This window comes from Crinia signifera, chromosome 1, assembly GCF_055691185.1.
Source record: "Crinia signifera chromosome 1, ASM5569118v1, whole genome shotgun sequence".
Lineage (NCBI taxonomy): Eukaryota > Metazoa > Chordata > Amphibia > Anura > Myobatrachidae > Crinia > Crinia signifera.
In genome coordinates, this window is record NC_139217.1 from 200897181 (window position 1) to 200919324 (window position 22144).

At 41.1% G+C, this 22144-nt stretch overlaps 1 protein-coding gene across 3 annotated transcripts in view; it reads right to left on the reverse strand.

The window, feature by feature from the left end:
• Positions 1-227: 227 nt before the first annotated feature.
• RCHY1 (ring finger and CHY zinc finger domain containing 1) overlaps positions 228-22144 on the reverse strand; it is a 32061-nt gene continuing 10144 nt past the window's right edge. For 2 of the 3 annotated variants that reach the window (XM_083179159.1, XM_083179161.1), the window contains exons 4-9: positions 19676-19754; positions 14730-14774; positions 13845-13903; positions 10508-10534; positions 7711-7831; positions 229-2518 (exon numbers count right to left, since the gene is read on the reverse strand). In XM_083179159.1, the coding sequence (XP_083035285.1) occupies positions 2393-2518; positions 7711-7831; positions 10508-10534; positions 13845-13903; positions 14730-14774; positions 19676-19754 (457 nt within the window). In that variant the 3' untranslated portion in view covers positions 229-2392. Of the gene's footprint in view, positions 2519-7710; positions 7832-10507; positions 10535-13844; positions 13904-14729; positions 14775-19675; positions 19755-22144 lie in introns of all 3 variants that reach the window. The other variant, XM_083179160.1, reaches the window with a different exon arrangement.

Sequence of the window (22144 nt, forward strand, 5' to 3'; positions counted from 1 at the left end):
AATGGAAAGGTCGACAGTCAAAAAGGTCGACATGAGTTTTTCACATTGATTCAAAAACAGACTCTATTTAGTGCACCGAGAACAGCGAGACACCTTGCCCGAAGCATGGTGAGCGCATGCAGTACAATGATATGGTGTCCATGTCGACTTGCGTAGACACAAAAAAAATTAGAGAAGAAATATCCACCTTTCAACTGTCGACCCTCCCATGGCTAACCTAATGCTTGTGTCAATCTAAGCCCTGTCGACTGTTGACCCCATAACCCATACCCATCTGAAGACACGGTGATAAAAACAAGCCAATGAAGAACCACACAAGATGCTTTTCCAGAATAAATATTTACTATAAAAGAAGGCATAACAAAGAAAATATCTTTGCATTACAGTCTTAAGTGAGATACTGCAGTAGGAAATAAACCTCAGACTGAACAATGAAATATATATATATTTTTTTTTTACTAAAGAATAAATACATTTTTTTTTTTAATACAAACCAAAAAAGCTAAAATCAATAAATGGAATTTGTTGGTATTTACTAATACACTAGCAATGCACCAAATATAGCGCATTGCTGCGTAAACTGCTCTCCTCAACAGGGACAAAGACCCCCTAAAAGTTTTTTTGCAGCAAAAATATCTGCGTTGAAAATGTTGAATATTTTTAGCGGCACATCTACAGGATACCAACATTGTACCTGAGAGGGGACAGTGCTAAATGTCTCCAAAATCCAAAACAATGCAATACAGTAGTGTATTCATTTTATTGGTGGGAATGCTTTTTCTCAACACTGAGCAAAAATCAGTTCCGAATTAACAATTGTCAAATACACATTTATATTTCTAAAGTTATAGGATTTAAATACGGAGAATGTTTTGATTGGACAACTGATGCAATCAAGATTCTACCAATGAGATCAAATTAATCTGTAAAAAAAAGCATGAACACCCTGTAGAATCCATTGTAAGGCAATGTAAGCATAGCATGGTTAGAGGCCAGTGTTGATGGATACTATCGCACCATTCGTCTTAATTAAATGTACTCATAATACACTTTCATGTACAGTATGTCTCTTACTAAATTTGTTATTTTGGTTAGGTTTATCCTAGTGCTGTTGTGCTAAACTCAGGCCTAAGGCCAAACATAACCATAATATTTTTACTCTCCCTGCAATGGTTCCTGTGAAACATCAAAAAGGTGCCCATACATTAGGGCCATTCCATGGCTATTTGGGCTCTTCATCAGACTCCAGTGAGAAATCAGATGAAAACTGCTGTGTGTGTGTTTGACATCAGGTCTGATGCGTTGCCTGGTTCTGCGAGCATGGGCAGCACTCTAGATATGCTGCATTGCCAAGCCTCTATAGGCTTGCCTCCCATATGATACATTGTATTCAAAAGGAATGCATACAGTGTATTTTACGCAGTCCTGCCACCCAGGTAGCGACCAGCCTTCAGAGAAGTTGCCCTAGTGAATGGGCACCTTTAGATTTGTACACTAGAAACTCTAAGACTAGAAATATATGCAACCAAGCCAATAATTGTATAGTGTGGTAACAGAGCTATCTATGGCATAAAGCGAATACAATCACCTGGACAAATATGTGAGAACTGTGACCCTACACAGAATGCCAATGGCTTATGGGGCATACACACCGTGCAATTTTGCCTATGGACGATTTTGACTATGTAATACTTCCCTTTAACTGCCTGGAGTATGGAACAACCGACATTGACACTGTAATTTTGACTATACTATGCACTAGATTGTACACTTTCTAGTCAAAATTGTGCTGCCTGCGCAGTCTTTTTTTCCCTGCGATACCAAGGTGCACATTAGCATTGCAAGCTGTATACACACAGTGCAATATGTACTATTTTTTCTATCGATAAGGACCTTATAGTACATATTGGCAGTTCATATTGCAGTTTGTATGCCCCATTAGACTGCAGGGTGATGTTAGGTTTATGCACTAGTGGGAGAGGGTTTGGGATTAGGGATAGGGGGGAGAATACTCATTGAGTAGACTGATGCTCAGATGTTACTGATGAAACTGCTTCTCACATGCCCGTCAGGACCTGGAAGACTGTGTTGGAGATGCTGCTTCTGCTGGGAGAAGGTAAGACACAAGAGCACCAGGGACAGTTTATCATGTCGACATATAATCCCATTAGTCATGATGGCTGTCAAGGTGCTAGGCATGTTGACAGTTTGATCATGTCCACTTTATACATGTTGACATGATAACTGCTGACCAAATACACCACATCTGGAACAAAGATCAAAAATTTCTGTTTAATTTTTCCTTCATGATTGTATGGTCATTGTTCTGGGAAAAGCAGAGTACAAACCAAATACTCATTTATTCAATATGAACATGTAGTCTTCTTGGCGTCTAAGTCAGCGGATGCGATACAGGTTTTCCTTCTTGGGTAGTATTATATGAATTACAACTTTCACATTTCATTCCCAAAATGTGGAATGGTGCAGTTGATCTTGCACTGCAGTCATTGCAGAGAATCTGTAGGAAATGAAGAGACTGCATTAATCTAAGTTGCAATATAAACATGTTTATTCTACAAATGCACACATTACTATGGTTTTAGTTTTTAAGTAATGTGGAGGAAAAATAATCCACAGAAAACGAAGTTACTGAATTACAGTAGTAAAGATAAACGGATTTGTTCTTCTGGACTAATGCTGTAAAGGTGCCCACACACTAGAACGATTTTTTGCCGTTTGGCCGATTTCTGATAAATCTACTGGAATTTATTTTACTGATAATCGCTAAAAAAAAAAAAATCGACCGATATTGGTCAGATGCGCACTCCCACGGATCTTTTGCTAAATCTTCTGATCTTACATGCTGCATGAAAGATCAGAAGATTTAACAACAGATCCATAGGAACACGCACATGAGATCTTAAGAAAAATCTTTGGTAAAGATGTGCGCTTGCCTGAAATCTTTTGTCAAGGACGGACAAAAGATTTCAAGGCTAATTTATGCGCACATCTTAAGATCATAGGTCTTTCTAGTGTGTTGGCACCTTAAGTGTAAGGTGCTCCTGAAGTAAAAGGACTATAGGTGCCCATACACGTTCAGATATGGGGCTGTACGTTTTGTACTTTAAAATATGCCGTACGATTCTGGCACTTGTAGGGAGATGCGATACGATCCACCCTACATGTGCGGGTGCGATGCGATTTTGTTTATCTTTTAAAAAATTTGATAGCTACTAATGGACATCACATCGCATGTACTCCTGCACTGATGTGACGCAATGCAATGAAGCACAAAAAGTACTGCATGCAGATACTTTTCCTCCTTTACAAAATTGTACCTGCGGGGTACTGTAGAGATGTTACTGGCCTGGTGAGGAGCGATGCCTGGTTTCCTCCAAATATGACGCCTGCCATTTTCGCCAAAGAGTTCAATCTTTGTCTCATCAGACCAGAGAATTTTGTTTGCCATGGTCTGAGTGTCCTTTGGGTGCATTTTGGCAAACTCCAGACAGGCTGCCATGTGCTTTTTTACTAAGGACTGGCTTCTGTCTGGCCACTCTATCATACAGGCCTGATTGGTGGATTGCCACAGAGATGGTTGTCCTTCTGGAAGATTATCCTCTCTCCACAGAGGAACGCTGTAGCTCTGACAGAGTGACCATTGGGTTCTTGGTCACCTCCCTGACTTGGTCCCTCTCCCCCAATTGCTCAGTTTAGACAGCCAGTCAGCTTTAGGAAGAGGACCTGGTGGTTTTGAACTTCTTCCATTGGCAGATGATTAAGGCCACTGTGCTCATTAGGGGCCAGATTCTCTAAGCTTCAAAAGTGATCAAATGGAGACTGATAAAAAGCCAGCCAATCAGCTCCTGTCTGACATGTATGTCATGTGACATGGCAGGTAGGAGCGGATTGGCTGGCTGCTTATCACTCTCCCTTTCATCACTTTTGAAGCTTAAGGTGGCCATACATCAGAAAGATATTGTACTCAATCATACAATCTCAATTGATTGCAAGATGGATTGTATGCAGATTGTGTGCACATTGTGTGTCCAAAAACCACCAAGGACTGCCGGGAAACTGAAGAGAAATTGGACACAATCATGAGCGCAATCGATCTTAAGATCGATCTTTCTGATGTATGGCCAGCATTAGAGAATCTGTCCCTCAGACCTGCAAAGCAGCAAATATTTTTGTGTACCCTTCCCCAGATTTGTGCCTCTAGACAATCCTGTTTTAGAGGTCAAAAGACAATTCCTTTGTGCTCTAATTTTTTATTTATTAACCGCTATTTATATTTCACACATGTGTTTCGCAGCGCTTTACAGAGAATATTTGAACATTCACATCCATCCCTGACCCAATAGAGCTCTATGTTCCCTAGCACATGTTCATGCACACACATTCATTCTAGGGTTAGTTTTCTTTGGCTCTCATTACAGTCAAACAAGCGATTGTATGTGCTTTTAAGCACATAGGATCGCTCGCTCCACGACCTGTATATGACCTGGTCGTATGCAGGTCGTTCTAATGTATGGCCAGCTTAATGCACTAGTACTGCACTGGGCATTTCACGGCCATTACACAGTTGTTGTTTTTTAGTAGAATTTTTGGTACTTGTTTCCTAGCACGGCCACAATCTTGTAGATCGTGTACCTTTAAGTTAAGGTACACGATCCACACGATGGACCCGATTTCCTTTGAAATCAGGTCCATTTTGCCGGCCAAGGTACAATATCGGGGGCATCGCGTCGGTCGGGACCATTAACATTGGTCCCGACGCGACCGACGCGATGCCCCCGATTTTTCCATAGGCTTCAATGTTAAAATATTTTTTAACATTGAAATCGTGAGGATCGTGTCGGCAAAGGTACAATATCGGGGGCATCGCGTCGGTCGGGACCATTAACATTGGTCCCGATGCGACCGACGCGATGCCCCCGATTTTTCCATAGGCTTCAATGTTAAAATATTTTTTAACATTAAAATCGTGAGAAAATGTGAAAAATGTGAAATGGGGCAATATGACCCATTTCACATTATAGATGTCCCCGTCGTCACCCCACGATAGACGCCAACCCGAAGCGTGGCGAGCGCAGCGAGCCCGCGAGGGGCGGCGGTGCGCGTCCTCCGACCTTTTCATTCCCCTACTATCCACGTCGGCGTGGAGTTGAGAATAGAATAGTGTGGCGAGCGCAGCGAGCCACTGAGCCCGAAGCGTGGCGAGCGCAGCGAGCCCCGCGAGGGGACGCGTATAACTTCAGAGGTATACGCTGCGCTCGCCACGCTTCGGGCTCGGTGGCTCGCTGCGCTCGCCACACTATTCTATTCTCAACTCCACGCCGACGTGGATAGTAGGGGAATGAAAAGGTCGGAGGACGCGCACCGCTGCGCTCGCCACGCTTCGGGTTGGCGTCTATCGTGGGGTGGGGTTTACGTCGTTAAATTTGGGGGTGTAGGGAATATTTTACATTGAATCCAATGTAAAATCGGGTCCCAGGGACCCGATTTACATTTCATTCAATCAAAAAATCGGGTCGGTCGCATCGCATGCGACCAAATCGCATGCGATGGACGCGATTTTTCCGACACGACCACCCCGATGTAAATCGGTGTGGCCGTGCTAGGAAACAAGTACCGAATTTTTTTTATTTTAAAGCAGTCATGGTGCAATGCATGAAGTCAAGTCACAGCATAAAGACAGCCCAAACACATCTGGTTTATATCAGCCAACCCTGATAGATGGTAAAATAACTGCAGTTTGTTTAAGGACATCTTAAATAAATATCAAGCTTTACTTAAGGGAAAACAGACATTACTTGCTGTAGCGCATTGTTATCAGTAAAATATTGCCTTATCAGACTGCTTTCAGTCACAAAGCTATATGGTATTCTTATCTGAATTTAAGTGACCTCTTGAGCTATAGGGGGGTATTCAATGTCAGGGGCACGGCTGTCGAGCTAGCGCGACAGCCGTGCCCCTGTCCCGTTCTCGGTGAGCTCGCCTGGAGCTCGGCAGTCGGGATTCAATGTCCCGGCCGCCGAGCGGCGAGAAGGGGGCGTGGCCGCGAGTTGCGGCCGGGAAGTGACGAGCTGCAGCCGGCAGCTCGTCACTTCCCGGCTGTTCTCGGCAGAACGAGCCCGACAGCTAGAGATGTCGGGCTCGTTCTGACAGGAAACCCTGTTCAATGCTGTCAGGGAAGACAGCATTGAATAGGGCCCGTCGAGCATCTCCCCCACGGGAGATGCTCGACGGCGATTGAATCTCCCCCATAGTGTCAATGGAGAGGTCTGTTTGGTTTTGAGATAAATAACAGACCCTATGTCCCATTGTTCTATATGTGGGCAACAGCTTGCATTTGAATACACTTCAGTGTGCGTTCTATAAGAGCAGTATAAATCTGCCAATGAATGAGGGGCAGCACGGACGGAGTAATGTTAGCATTACTGCCTTACAGAACGGAGGTCATGGTTTTGATTCCCACCATGGCCCTAACTGTGTTGAGTTTGTATATTCTCCATGTGCTTGCGTGGGTTTTCTCTGGGTACCCCGGTTACCTCCCACAATCCAAAAATATACCGGTAGGCAAATTGGCTCCCAACAAATTAACCCTAGAATGTCTGTTTGTGAATGTGGTAGGGAATATAGATTGTAATCTCCACTGGGGCAGGGACTGATGTGAATGTTCAAATATCCTCTGTAAAGTGCTGTGGAATATGTGTGCACTACATAAGAAACTGTTTATAAATAAATAATAAAAAAACATCAATCCACAAACTAGCACTGGAGTGGGGTTGGTCTCTTGCCATTCTGGGACTTTAATATGGCTTTTCTTCTCTTAAGGACAATATGTCAGAGGTAGCTTGTCATACAGCCTGAATGGTGGAGACCATTCATATTAGTAGCACAATCCTGGACCAACTTCAAAAAATAGATATGTGAACTATAATATAACACATATGTGGGAAATAAACAGGAGGATACTCAAACTGAATGAATGATAATACACTAAACTTCTTTCATGCAAAAGTGCAGATGAATCTGTTGCTGGAATTTTCAGTCTGCCTGCAGTTACTCACTGATCTGGTGCAGTAGTTGTTTTAGAACATAGCTGTACATGTCAGGGACTTGCTCATACACTTGTCCTTAATCTGGGGGGCTTGTCCTATGATGGATGCATATGGACTAAAGATAGCGGCTTTAAATAGTAGTTCTAGTAAGAGCTCATTGAAGATCACACAGAAAAACAGAGACAGGAGCCTTAAGGGGTGAACACACTGAGATTTTGACATGAGATTTTGACTAGATCATTATGGGCCTACACACGGGGCAATGGTGTAGTGTGCTGAGCGATCGCATTAAGCTCAGAACGCTGAGCAATCTGTCACTGTCCATATTCTCAATAGAGAGAACATGAGCGATAACTCGATCTATACTGCATGTAGTATAAGGCTAGCTTAGAGACAGCGACATGTGGGACCGCGCATCACTGTCGCCCCTAAACACACAGCGATTTGTACTTAATTTCTAAGCAATCTAGTCAGATCCCTTAGAAAATAGGCAAAAATCCCCCTGTGTGTAGGTCCCTTTGGACTCATTAGTAAGACAAAATCTCCACTGCGTCTAGTCAAAATTGCTTAGTCAAAATTGTCCATTAGCCAATAACTCACATGGAAATGAGCAAACATGACTAAGATACTAGGAGCTACTCACATAAACAGTCATATTTTGATATTCAGAGGGCATAGGAGTCTGAGCAACTTCTTCATCTAGCTGGCGCCAGTACCGTGACATATCCAGTGCAGAACGCATACATAGCGGACACCTATATCCTCTGCAAAGGGAGGAAAAACAGAACACAGTTGATCAATCATAACAGATGAATTGAAACCTGAACACCTAGTACAAATACAAAATTGACCTAAAAAAAAAAAAATCACAATATCAAATAAATGTACTTTTTTTATGAATAATAATTTTAATAATTTTACAACACTGCGGCCGATGCTCACTATGCAATACATCAGTCGTACAGCTGTATAGCAAGATATTGAGTGTCTGGAAACTATATATATATATATATATATATATATATATATATATATATATATATATATATATATATATATATATATATATATATATATATATATATATATCTCAAGCAGGTCCTGCAGCATGGCCTATACAGATATATTGGTACATCTGCCTAGGAGTATAGGTGACCTGCTGACCCATTATGTGCCTGCAGGAATCAGACACAATGGCATCACAACTAGGCAGGCAAATTTAAGAATCCACTCCATTGTGATGTACTGGGTGGGTGTGACACGGTGTGTAGTTTCATAAATCAGATGGCTGGTGGGTCACTCAGGTGTGTACCCAACATTAGCCATTTTTCTTGCACATACTACTCATACATTTTGGAGGAACCTTTTGAAAACAATAGAGGGTCCTTCCTAACGCAGTATAACTTTTTTTCTTAAACAAAAGGTGGTACTTATACAGTTACAGTATGCGTTAATTTTTTCAAAATATTGAAACCATATACAGGTTGATAATCCCTTATCCAACATGCTCGGGACCAGAATAATTTTGAATAACTGATTATTCCGTATTTTTTTTAGATTTCAATGATGTATCTTGCATTTATATTGTATAAAGCACATCCAACACATGAAATTCACAGAAATATATTTTATTTGTGCATAAAACAAGGTTCTAAAACATGAAACAAAGTTTGTGTACAATCTCAGGCACGGACATTGAATGCCAAGCAATCATTTTTCTTGCAAATATTTTGAGCCATTTACATATCATGTCCTCAGTAGTGCTGGTACAGATGTCCCAAGCAGGGCCGGATTAAAGGGGGGGCCACAGGGGGTCAGTACCCCCTCTGGTCGGCATGTATTTAAAAAAAAAAATAATAATTTTTAATTTTTTAGCTAAAGGTTTTGTGCATGGGAGTGGGGTAGTGCTGCAGCTTCACCTATCTGCCAAAAGTGACAATGATTAATGGTGCTGAGAATTGGGTGCCAAGGCACACTGACTGCACAAGTGTGCAGTGAATTACTTGTAGTTGACCAATACCCCTTTTACACCGCCGCAAAAACCCGGGTCATCGGCGGGTCAGCGATGGTGTCCCTTTACACGGAACTTCAACCCAGGTACTGACATGGGTAGAGGGCAGTGTAAACGGGTACGCTGGGTCATCTGACCCGGCTCCCGTTTACATGAATAGGGGACGTCCAACCTGTGGACCGCAGCATACTCTGCAGACAGCAGCGGCAGAGGTGAATGGATGCCTGTGTGCAGCATCCATTCACCTCCAGGACGACAGCTGGGAGGGGGTGCACAGTTGCTGGTGCCATCCCAGCAGCTTACCTTGGTGCTGGGCTGCCCCCAGCATAGCGATCATCGGTCACGGCCGTGGATGGCGCTTTTAGATTATGTCATCTCCAAGCGCCGCCTCCGTCTACACAGCGGGTAGGCACCGCAGTGTAAACGGGGTAAATCCCGGATCTGACCCAGCTTGGATCCTTGTTCCAAATGCTGGGTCGGATCCGGGATTTTTCGTGTAAAAGGGGTATAAGTCCCATGCCACTTTGCACAAGAGGCTGAGAGGTTTGTGCTGAGCTCTGATTGGTGGAGCTCATTACATGCTTCTCAGGACCATGGAGGACAGTAGCAGCCTCATCATGGGAGGTTTTTTAATCAGAGGCAGCACTGAGCCTGAGGTCTCCTACAGTGTAAGGTGCAGAGTGAGAAACACAAGCTTTTTATGTGGTAAAATATAAATATATATATATATATATATATATATATATATATATATATATATATATATATTATATCCCTCCCCCCACCCATTAACCAAGTTTATACTGCCTGCACTCTGTTTTGACAGTGTAATATTTTCCTGTGCGGCCAGTAACAACAAGTGCAAAGGGCCCCCCTGTCTAAAGTGCCCCAGCCCCCCCGGAGGCTTAATCTGGCACTGGTCCCCAGGCATTATTTGGATAAGGGATACTGAACCTGTAATACCAACTCTATTACGGTCTTCCCTTAACCACACACAAAAAACATATAGATAGGAATGTTTGTATTTAGGTTTTCTGAAGAAAAAAAAAATCTTAGCAATGTTCTATTAAAATCATAAGATCACTTTAACTACTAAAAAAATAAATAAATATGGCAATGCTAATGCAGAGCCTAATGTGAGCATGTTTTGTTCTCTGCAAATCCAATTGTGCAGAACAGGCAGGCCATATGAAGGTCAAGCCCAAATCAAAGCAGAGGTCAGTAGAAATGAACATCTGAAATCCGATTATAAAAAATATGTCATGGGTTTGGTATGCAGAAATGGCCCAATTTACAATGAAGACATAAATGTCAGTGTGCGTTTGCTTGTCTGTTGCTTACTCTGTGCAGTGTACAATACTACGATTTACTTTTAATCATTCTATCAGGAAGCACAAATGAAATTTAGAGCAAGGCGTAATACACTTACTGTTTTAGCATATCCTCATAACATGTACTGGAGGGAAGCAGAAGGACAACAAGAAATTAGGCTTCTCATAGCTCAGCGTATACAAGTAAACTGCTCAAAAGATAAAGTCACAGCGGAGTATGTTAATATGAAACAGGACTTGGAAAACACAACAAAGAGCTGAAAATACTGTTAAAAGCTGTATTAGATTTTTCAGGCTTTAAAAGCAAAACAAAACCTATGTAAAAATTTGTCTTGTGAACTGTCAAGGGTATCATCCTGCACAATCATGTGATTCAGTCAAACAGTTAAGATATGTATCAGCCACTTCATCACATGAACCCACAAGTGTGCGTATGCATTTATAACAGACAATCTAAATACCTTCCCCCACCAGCTAATATCAGTGCACAAGAACTTGCTTCCATCTTCAAGAACGAGAATGCTAAAATCCAGATGAAATGGCATGCTCTTCCTCAGTCAGTGACAGCTTACTTCCTTTACTGAGACCTTTGTCCCTTTCTCTTCATTTGACCTCAAAAGTGAGGATGAAGTATCAACACTCTTCTCATCCTTCTACTCCACTAACTATCCTCTTGATCCTATACCCTTACAAGTCAGTAAAGCTCTCTCGCTCTCTCTCTCTACTGGTATCCTTCCTTCTCTGTTCAAGCATGCACGGATTACTCCCATTCTGAAAAAAAAACAATTCTGATCCAAACTGTCTCTCTAACTACCATCCTAACTTTCAGATCCCATGCCTCTCCAAGCTACTTGAGAGACTACACTTGCCTCACACACTTTCTTAACACCTACGATTTATTGGACCCACTTCAGTCAGGCTTTCACCCAACAGAGACAGCACTGACTAAAGTAGTAAATGATTTGGCCACTGCTAAATATAATTCTTCTGGATAGTTCTGCTGTCTTTGACACTGTTGACCACACTCTTCTCATACAAACACTACAATCCCTAGGTCTTCAGAACACAGCCGTTCCTTGTTTCTCATTCTATCTATCTAATCGCTCTTTCAGTGTTCGCTTCTCGGATTCTACCTCCTCCAAACTCAACATTTCCAAAACTGAATTAATTATATTCCCACCAGCCAAGAGTAGTTACCAACCTGATATCTCGATCACTGTTGAGAACACAACAATCAAACCTACTCCACAAGCTCCCTGCCTAGGGGTCATCCTCGACCATGAACTGTCCTTCATTCCTCACATTCAATCTGTCTCTAAATCATTTTACATGCATCTAAAAAACATATCCAAATTCCGGCCTTAACCCAACACAAGACACTGCAATAACTAATCCATGAATTATATCACGTATTGATTATTGCAATAGCCTACTTACCGGTCTTCCTAAGAAAATATTGTCACCACTACAATCCATTATGAGCCGAAAGCCATTACTCTGACTACACCGACATATCTCTTCACTTATCTCAAAATATATCCCCACCGACCTCTCCTCTTTGCACAAGATCTGCAAATCTTATCCACACTTATTACTAAATCCCACTTACACTTGCAGGATTTTTCTCGGACAGCACCCATCCTATGGAATGTCCATCCACGTACATTAAGACTTTCCTCTAGCCTCCAAACTTTCAAGTGTTTCCTGAAAACTCACCTCTTCAGACAAGCTGATCATATTCAGAAACCCCCATACAACCTTCAGTAGCATTTATATCTAATTGCATCCCATCAGGACTGTCTTGTTATCTGGTGGGTAACAAGACATTGGTTCCTCCAGCACACTGAATAGTATTAGTAGCCAATCTTAAACACTACATGTTTGGTGGGACTGCCATGTATCCCTCCTATTATCCCTATAGGGATTGTAAGCTTGCGAGCAGGGCCCTTCTAACTCTGTCGGTTTGTTTCTACCCAGTTTGTTTTATCACTGTTGTTTCCAATTGTAAAGTGCAATGAAATATGCTGCGCTACGTAAGAAATGGTAAATAAATAATTAAATAATCACCCTATTGGTTAGTCAGGCCCTGACATTCAACCAGCATGCTGCAGCTGTCATAAACATCCTATTTAGAAAAGGATTACACAGGGTTATGTTTTTAAAATGCAGCACAGCCCATCTAAATAATGGACTAATTTCCAGCTTTCCATCAATACAGTGTCCAGACTACCAGGCCAAGGGGAGAGAAGACACAGGCTGTCAACAGCAAAGGGAGCGGGTTTTCAGGTCAGGACTCGGCAGAGCTGGCCACTTTAACAGAGTGAAGGGCTAGTAGCAGTACACTGGGGTAGTAGAGTCCAGAAAAGGCAAGTAAGTAATAATGAAAAACAGCTGCAGTGCCCCACACACTGGTGTCCTGGGAATCTCCAATGGTTATAATGTATTATAAAAGTATTTGGTTTCCCCTTGAAACAATTGATAGGTCACATTATTACAGCCTATCAGTGTCCTTGTTACCTACTCCATACTGGGTCAAGCCACTAGATCTGGGGTAGCCAACCCTAGTCCTCGAGAGCTACCAACAGTGCATGTTTTGCAGGTCTCCTTACAGAATCACAAGTGAGCTAATTAGCTCCATCTGTGTATCTTTTAAAATGTGTCAGTGATTAATGAGTGCAGCTGTTGGTAGCTCTCGAGGGCTAGGGTTGGCTACCACTGCACTAGATGTATCAAAGGCAATTATTGTAAAATAGAACAGATTTTAGGAAGCCCTTGGAAAGATGCAGAGCACTGAAACAGTGGCTCGGAATTGCGGACTACAATGATTTGCTAATTATTTTATATGGAATTTTTTGGGGTAAGTTTGCTGCAGGGCCCTCTTACCTCCAAGTCTGTCTGTTGTTACTCAGTTTGTTTTATCAATGTCTACAATTGTAAAATGCAAAGGAATCTGCTGCGCTATATAAGGAACTGTAAATAAATAAGAATAATATATAATGAGCGCTTGCTCACGGTTATTACCGATGGTTGACACTGCTACACAGAAACACACACACTATTTAGATACATGTTTTAACACTTAATAAAAATTCATAATTCAAAAGTTTGACAATTGCAAAAACCAGAAAGAAAAATCTAACAATTGCTGCTTCTCGGTTATATCGTACATGCAATATAATCTCACTGAACAGTTTCTCCTACAAATCAGCAGGGAGAACTTGTAAAATATAATTAGAAAAGCATCATTGGAAGTGTTATATAGGAAACATTTTAGTATCATATAGTAGCTTTTAGGTATATGTGAAATGAGATGTGCAAGATATGGCGACTCATGTTCCGCTTGAGGTCTAAGCAAATTCAGATAAAAAAACACTTGTCTGATTGAATCCTAAAAGAAAGTGCTAGAACAAATAGATTTTTAAGCAAGTCTCTTACCTGTGCAAGAGATGTCCACAAGGGAGAACACGTGCGCCCACCCTGGAAGTATGTATATCCTGTAACATGAATGCACAATTAGGAGGAAGATACTACTGCTGCTACTACTGCTACTCCTCCACACAACAATATTCACATGCTCACAATTTAATATAGCCACACATGGTTCAACAGCTAGATCTGCAGCATGTTATACCGCTTTTACTTCGCTATTGCTGTGACTGACCAGGGATTTCGATCCCAGAACAACCCGGCTCCAGTGTTTTTACATTAAACCTGGGTCACATGCACCAGGTGACCCGGGTTTAACCCTTCCTATAACCCAAGTCGAATTGCTGATTTATTCGACCCAGGTCATTCAATGTGGTGCTTTCACAACTCACCTTAACCCGGGTTAACCAGGCAGCGACCCGGCAAGAACCCAGGTTTTCAGTGCGATGTAAAAGGACAAATAGACGCGGTCTCCAAGTGCTGCCTCCACTACAGTGTGAACGGGACCTGGGAAGCTCGACCCAGGTTACCCGTTCACACTGCACAGCAACATGTTTGTATTGTAAATAAAGAAAAAAAATGTTTATACTTCTGAGAATTTCTTATTTAAATGCAGAAAAAAAAAAAGGACTTCGTCCTTGGTGGGTGTGAAGACTGAACTTACTGGACATATCCATTAAAAATAAATATAGCTCTCCCCTCTGGCATCTACCACACTCCTGGAGATAGATAGATAGATAGATAGATAGATAGATAGATAGATAGATAGATAGATAGATAGATAGATAGATAGATAGGATGTTTGGGGATATAAAAGCTCTACAGGGAGCTCTAAGTGATAATATTAAAATGGACAACAAACTAATATAGTACTCGCTTTAATCCAATTCTTACCTCCAGACATATAGGACAGTCTTGCCGAGACACATTTTCAATGCACTAAAGAAAAGAATAACTTGTATTACAAAAAAGATTTTCAAAGCTACCTGGACTTCAATCGCCATCTGTGGCTTAATGTCTACAGTAAGGATTTTTTTTAAATGTTATAATCAGATTTTTCTTTTGTCCAGTATATTGCCTCCTAGATATAATAATAGCACATCATCTCTGTCTGCCTAAAACATCAATGAAAATTATTTTCAAGGAAAAATAAAATAAAAAGTGCATCAAATTCAAGGATGAGAAGCCAGCTACACTACAGGCCTTTACGGATACCCTGTGCTGCATTGTCCAAAAGGAAACAGCGCTGGCTGAATGTGAGTCTCCTGTAATCCCCCCATACACTTCTGCGACTTATATGAATCACAAGTCGGATCCAACATCATTTGAGCTCCCCAAAACTTGATGTGACATTTTTTTCCACATGCAATTTAGCGCATCCAATTTATTGCATTTAAAAAGGACTCCCGGGGAGCTGTCGGGGGGAATTCAAGAGAAATCTGATGCAATATTTCACAGGTGCTAGAAAGCACCAGCGATGTGCACCTGAAGGCAACAATTCCGATTTATACTACGGACAGAACGTCTGACCCAATGTGCACAGGACCACACATTGGATTAGATCTGATGTCAAACACCTGAGATTTGGCCATAATTCATCCGATTTCTCTGCCTAATGTGTTTGAATCAGATGAAAAGAGGCCAATTAACACCAGTATTGCCAGCTTTATAGGGTTTGCTTGTAGATAGCAAAGGGAACGTGCATGCAAGAGTCCCCAAATCCTGGAAAGATCAACTAATATGCAGTGAACATTGCATTGCAGCCTTCTTTGTATTTTGAGGACATGAACAAAAAGATGGCACCACCTTCTTTAGAAAAAGAAGTAATGTTTAAAAGTACTGCCCTGTGGTATCTACGGAGACTTCTGAAAAAAAAAAAAAAAAAAGGTAGAAGAAAATCCTTTAAAAGAGGAAGCAAAAAGATCACAGGAGAAATAAACAAAGACAAATTGTAATATTTTCCTTTGCAAGAAAGCCTTTAATGATAGTCTGTAGAAACTGAAAATGTTCTGCAAGGGCATATATCTTCATCTTGAGATATATATCAGAGCCAATCCTTACAACTTATGTGGGACTCCTGTTCTTTGCAAAATAAATGATAGATTTGGTGAACCCAATCGTAGAGGATGTTTTTTTTTTTTTTTTATTATACTCTGAGCATCACAGTGCAACCTTTATTAGGAAACAATGATCAAGGAATCTGGGAAATAAGAACTGGTTGGTTGGTAGATGTTCTAGCTATATGTGATGGTATACCCTACGGCCATTACAACTGCTACTACATTTGCCTCTTTGCCTCTTTTAACCCTTAGAATAATAGGAGTGGATGGAAGAGGTAGATGAATTAAAACCACCTTATAATATCCAGTGCAGCTAACATGTTGAGGACATTTTTTTTATTGTGAGGCGAATGGCACCAATAATGCTCAGGATACAGGAAGAATTTGGTGTTATTCCATGAAGCTGATAGAGCCTCAATATGCAAAATAGTCTTTGACACATGTGAAGAAAACTGACTGCAGAATCAACAAGCACAGTGATAACGTGAAGTACTCTACACATTTAGGCAGCATATATGCCATCAAATAAACTGATTTCCAGGAAATGAATCCGCTGCACAATAAAAAAAAAAAAAAGAAGAAAAGGGAAAATTTACTAAGAATACAACTACATCTCAGTCGTATTCCTATTTTTGGATATGATTGAATCTCATTTGGATATGACTGAATCATATTTTTTTTTAAATTTTGTGACCTGTCGTATTTATACAGTTTGTATTTTTCTATAGCGTATTTGGACGTACTGAGTCGTATTTTTGTTTGCATATTTGTATTTAGGTTTCCATACATATTTTTGCTGTTTTGTGGGTGTGTGTGTTTGTGTGGGGTTGTGATTTATAGGTACGTATTTTAAAGAATACGCATGTAAATTTTGATTAACAGAAAAAAACTTTGTGGTTGGCTAAAAGTATAAAATTGAGTGTTCTCACAGCCATATAAAACCCCCATACGCTCCCTAGCTCCTTGTGGGTTAGATAGGAATGGTGTGGAGAGTGCAGGAGAGGTTGGAGTTTGCCGACTTCTATAGTGATTGTTGAGTGGATTATTTGTTTGGTAGTTGTCTTGTGATTTGTGTTGTAATTTTAATTTGTAGTAAGTCTTTATTTGTTAGTGAAGTTTATATATGTGAGTGTGTGTGTGTGTGTGTGTGTGTGTGTGTGTGTGTGTGTGAGAGGTAAGGAGAGGAGGTGTTATTTGTTTGTCTTTTAGTTTTCAGTGTGTTTGTTCTTGTGTGTACAATGTCTGACAAGCAGAGAAGTATGTTTCTGGTTCTTAATGGGCTTTTATAAAGGCACACATTTGTTCATGGGAGTAGCTGTGGGGTAATATCTGAGTAATTTCACATGTGAAAATATTGAAAATGTAAAATACACCTGGAAATCATGAAGTATTTTTCAGTCATATTTTTTTACGATTTACACCTAGTATACAAATGTTTATAAATATGAATTGTTAGTAAATTTTAAATTAACATGGGAGTATATGTAAAATACAAGTTGTATTCTTTTGATGGCGTATTTATTCATATAACTACAGAAACTGTAAAAAGGCAAAATACTAACGTACTTCTACATTAGTAAGTTTAAAAAAATACGAATATATGCCCGAATAAGACTGAATACGCCATATTTTGCTTAGTAAATTTCCCCAAAGTGTTACTGTACCTAGAGTTAAGAGCCACCGCAAAGTTATGCCTTCCTATTGCACTTTACCAAAGTTGGGCTACTGGCTAGCTTCTGGGACTGCTTGCATGACAACGTGTGAGCAGGTTCTCTTTGGCTCTGTACCAACCATAGGACATCTGTAAGGGATGCCCAAAACTTACTTTAAGGATTTTCTTCATATGCATAAAGAAAATGATAGGAAAAAAAATTAAGACAACTGTGAGGGTACTGGATAAATCAGAAGAAAGAATACTTTTAAATTTGGCTTTTCCAGTTTGTGGTTCTAGCTAATGACCTGTCTCTTGGTGCGCTATCATTCAGTCTTTTAGTTACAAGAAATACTGTCAATGTAATATAAAGAAATCTCCAAAATTGAACTGCAGTATTGTGATACTTTGTATTTGCCTCAAAACAACAACATATAACAACATATTTAAAAAACAAAAAGTTTTTCTGTGCCCATAAACAAACTAAATGTCAACAGTAGGAATCAGTCAGATGCTATTTATGTGTAGAATTGGGAGAGCATGACCCTCTTTCCTTGCATGTTAAGAACACATTTTTTTCTTTTTATTCTAAACACGGTTAGAAAGTTAGTAGTTGAACACAAATGGGTTCATCACTAAATGCCGTCATGTTATCACCCCTTTCTTCAACCAAAAACAGTGCATTTTTTCCAGGGTGCCTACAATATGTGGTTGTTTATTTTATCTGGATATAAATGGAGCTTTGGTTGCAATATTGAATTTTCCATAAATGGAATCCAAGCACCTTGCACTATACTTTAAAATAGGCATTAGATTTATAGTGGGGAAAAAGAAAAAGCTACACATAGTAACATCCTACATGCAGTAGTAATAAAGATGTACAGCAGTTCGGAACACTATCAAGTGCTTATGACACATTATAGTTTTAATTACTAATGTATGGCTAGAATTGTTTTTTTTTTTATTATTATTATTTCATTTAAGGCACCAAAACAAAAATAAGTTGCTTATAATTTAGTATGAACTGTGTATGACAATAGATAAAAGGTGCCCGCCCATACACTAAGCCGAGGTATCATATGCAGCCTTGCATGAGATACCTTGGCTACTGCTCGCCGATGAGCCGCAGGGCTTCCTGGATGGCAGGATCACATATGATACATCGCATGCAGACCTGTTGCAAAAAAATGTATCATATGTAATCCCAGCAAGAGCTGCGGGAGCCGACAAATCAACACGTAGCCCTTGGATCGGAATCAGAATTTAGGCACAAATGATTTGGTCACATGTCACTCGATTATCGGCGCTATCAGTCGGCACATTAAGTCACAGACATATTTATTTACAGTTTCTTATATAGCGCAGCATATTCCGTTGTGCTTTACAATTCGAAACAGTGATTAAACAAACTGGGTAGATACAAACTGACATGGAGGTAGGAGGGCCCTGCTCGCCAGCTTACAGCATGTGTACACACATATAAGATATACAGCAGGCATGTCCAAACTGTGACCCTCCAGCTGTTTTGAAACTACACATCCCAGCATGCCTTGCCCTAGTTTCAGCATTCCCTAATAGCAAAACTGGGACAAGGCATGATGGGACTTGTAGTTTCACAACAGCTGGAGGGCCATAGTTTGGAAATGCATGATATACAGTATATACATGCATATACACTGTATATATTTATCTAGAGTAGAAGAAACAGCACTCACAACATTTTACATACAGCATACACCTGGGATGCAGATTCCAGGCATCTTATTACTGTACCACAGTGAGCAATTCCAAACATATTCCTTTCAAAAAGAGAGCACTCACCAGGCTTTTCGATAGTGCAGACGAACAAGAAATCGACATTAGTTGTTTCCGCATCGCAGTGCCCTTTATCAAGACCAAAACTGTATGATTCAGACACAGGGATCTGCTGAATATGAATCATGTGGTTCTGATCTTGCCAAAAGGGCACTGCGATGCTGGAAACATCAACAACTGCTTTTTAACTAATGTTGGATTAAAGGATTTCTTGTTCGTCTGCACTATCAAAAAGCCTTGAGTGCTCTCTTTTTGAAAGGAATATGTTATATATACAATATATATATATATATAAAGCAAATATTGTCTCTTGCCTTATGGTTTCCTCTGAAGCTTAATGGCAGACATAAATTACATTTTGTGCAATGTTCAAACTGTTCCCTTGGACCAATCCTGGAACAAAAAAACAGAAAAAATAAGTAACGATCTGAAGTGACAAAACTTAATATATGACAGGGTGGATGGGTCCTTAACAATTTGCAGGAGAGAACATAGTTAACTATACTGAGCATACATTCTAAACTTTTTTTTAATGCTATTGCTCATAACGGCCCTTCTGAACAGTATCTTTGAAAAACTCGTCTGTGTATAGGGCTTAACAAGTCTAAATCTGGCCATAACCCGATCCGAACAGCCTCCCCGGCATCTGTGAATGGGAACGCATACGATATAGCGTATGTGATCCTCCTACCCTGGGCGGTTCAAGGGGCATTGCATGCAACGTCTCGCCTCAGAGAAGTTGCATAGTGTATGGGGGGTTTTAAGAAAATAAATATTTTGTCCTGGAGCTCTGGGGAGTTCAAGGGAAAGCGTTAACAATATCGTTCATAGAGCATAATGTGTACCCAGCTTATTGTTTGCACAGGCTTACCACAGATATCAAAGTCTGCAGAGAGACAAAAGGGGAGAAAGCTAAAGTAAAAACCAGCTCCCATCAATTTACAGGCATTATTTGAAAAAATGACAGGAACGTGTACACCAGCGAATGCGAGCAGTGAGCCGGTTTGGCAGAATAGTGTTTGCCTGCAACTGGGACAGTATGTCAATGCTAGTTTATGGCTGTAGACCAGGGGTCCTCAAACTATTTTGCTCTGGGACCCAATCAGGCAATAAATATAATTCCAGGACCCCAGCAAGTTACTGCAGAAGGTCATCAAATCACATGTGTAGGCAGCAGACAGCACGTGCATGGCAGCATTGTGGAGGCACAAAATGATGTGAGGAGTCTAAAATAACAGACAATTCAACAGATATTCAGACTCCTTGAGTCACTGACTGAGATTACAAAAGTCATCAGCCTGTTGGTCAGCAATATAGAGTCGCGACTCCATGCTGAGAAGGTTGGGACCCACAGTTTGTGAACCGCTGCTGTAGACTATAAATATCAGTAGACATGAAAGGTGAAATTTGAATAAGATGAGAGATTCAGAAAGTGAGAGATTTGGTAAGAAATCTCCATTTTTTTAAGCAGCAATCATTTACACGGCATAGCAACAGAGGAGAGGATGCCAGTCGCACAGGACCCTTATATAGATAAGTGGACCCCCACAAATGTTTACATTTCTAGTACTTATCGTTGGGAGGTGTGCTACCATTGGACTTGAAAAATAGCAGGTAAAACAAAGAGAAATAATGTCCTTATGTAGGCACACCAAACACTATTAAAATGTAACCTTTATTAAGTTTCCTAAAATTGCGAAATGTAAAAACAAAAACATACATGTGAAAAAAAGACACAACAAGTGTTTAAAATAAGGTGGCGGGCAGATGACATAATAGACTTTATATGAATGCTTATAGTGAAACATACATAACTAGTGTTCCCGCTAGGCTGTTTTAGCGGGGCGCTGCGCCCTGCCCGATTTTTAAAGGGCAAAATGTGCCCTGCCCCTCTCGCAGCGCCCCGCTAAAAACAGCCTCACGGGGAAGCCCAGCGTCGCTGTAGATGGCGATGCCCGGCGCTTCCCCGGCAGCATAGTGGCTTCGGAGGGGCCAGTCCCACCCCCTTTGATGATGCCGGCGGCCTGGCCACGCCCCTATGATGACGCCGGCGGCCCGGGCACGCCCATTTCATGACGCCGGCGGCCCGGGCACGCCCCTGATGACGCAGGCGGCCCGGGCACGCCCCTATCATGACGCAGGCGGCCCGGGACCACCCCCAGCTGTGGCCCGGTCCCCCCCCCCCCCCGGTGAACACTACATAACCTAAACCAATATTAGCAATGAATATCAATGGAGAAAGTAAGGTGCAGCGTATGTATATATATTATTATTATCATTCCATTTACCCAGCCTAGATTGGCTTGGACTATACTAAGTCTCTCGATCAGTGGGGTAAGAAGTCTTTATACTGAGTGACACTCACATCGGGGTAATATTTAGCTGCCCATAATTATTAGCAATAGGGGCTGAAGATAGCTCTTGTACTTAGGATGACATCACTAGTGCCGAAGTGTCGTTCACTGTGGTGAATCCACCAACAATAGCTGCAGCTGCTTATTCAACACTAGTGCAAATCACATATGCACGGTGCTGGGCAAATGTAACGTCAGGGTGTGTCGGCTGATATGTCGCCTGTAGCTATAACCAGTATCTATGGCTGTTAACCAGACACTAGTGCAAGTTGACTAAGCACTGTGCCATCGTAGTAGTACCAAGATGTGGGGGCTAGTGTGATCGCCTGCAGCTGTCACTCAGTTAGCGGTGCCGTAGCAGCATGCACCGTACTGAGCGCTGCGGCGAGGAGATACGCTGCACTATGTGACACCTACTGCCCCGACAAG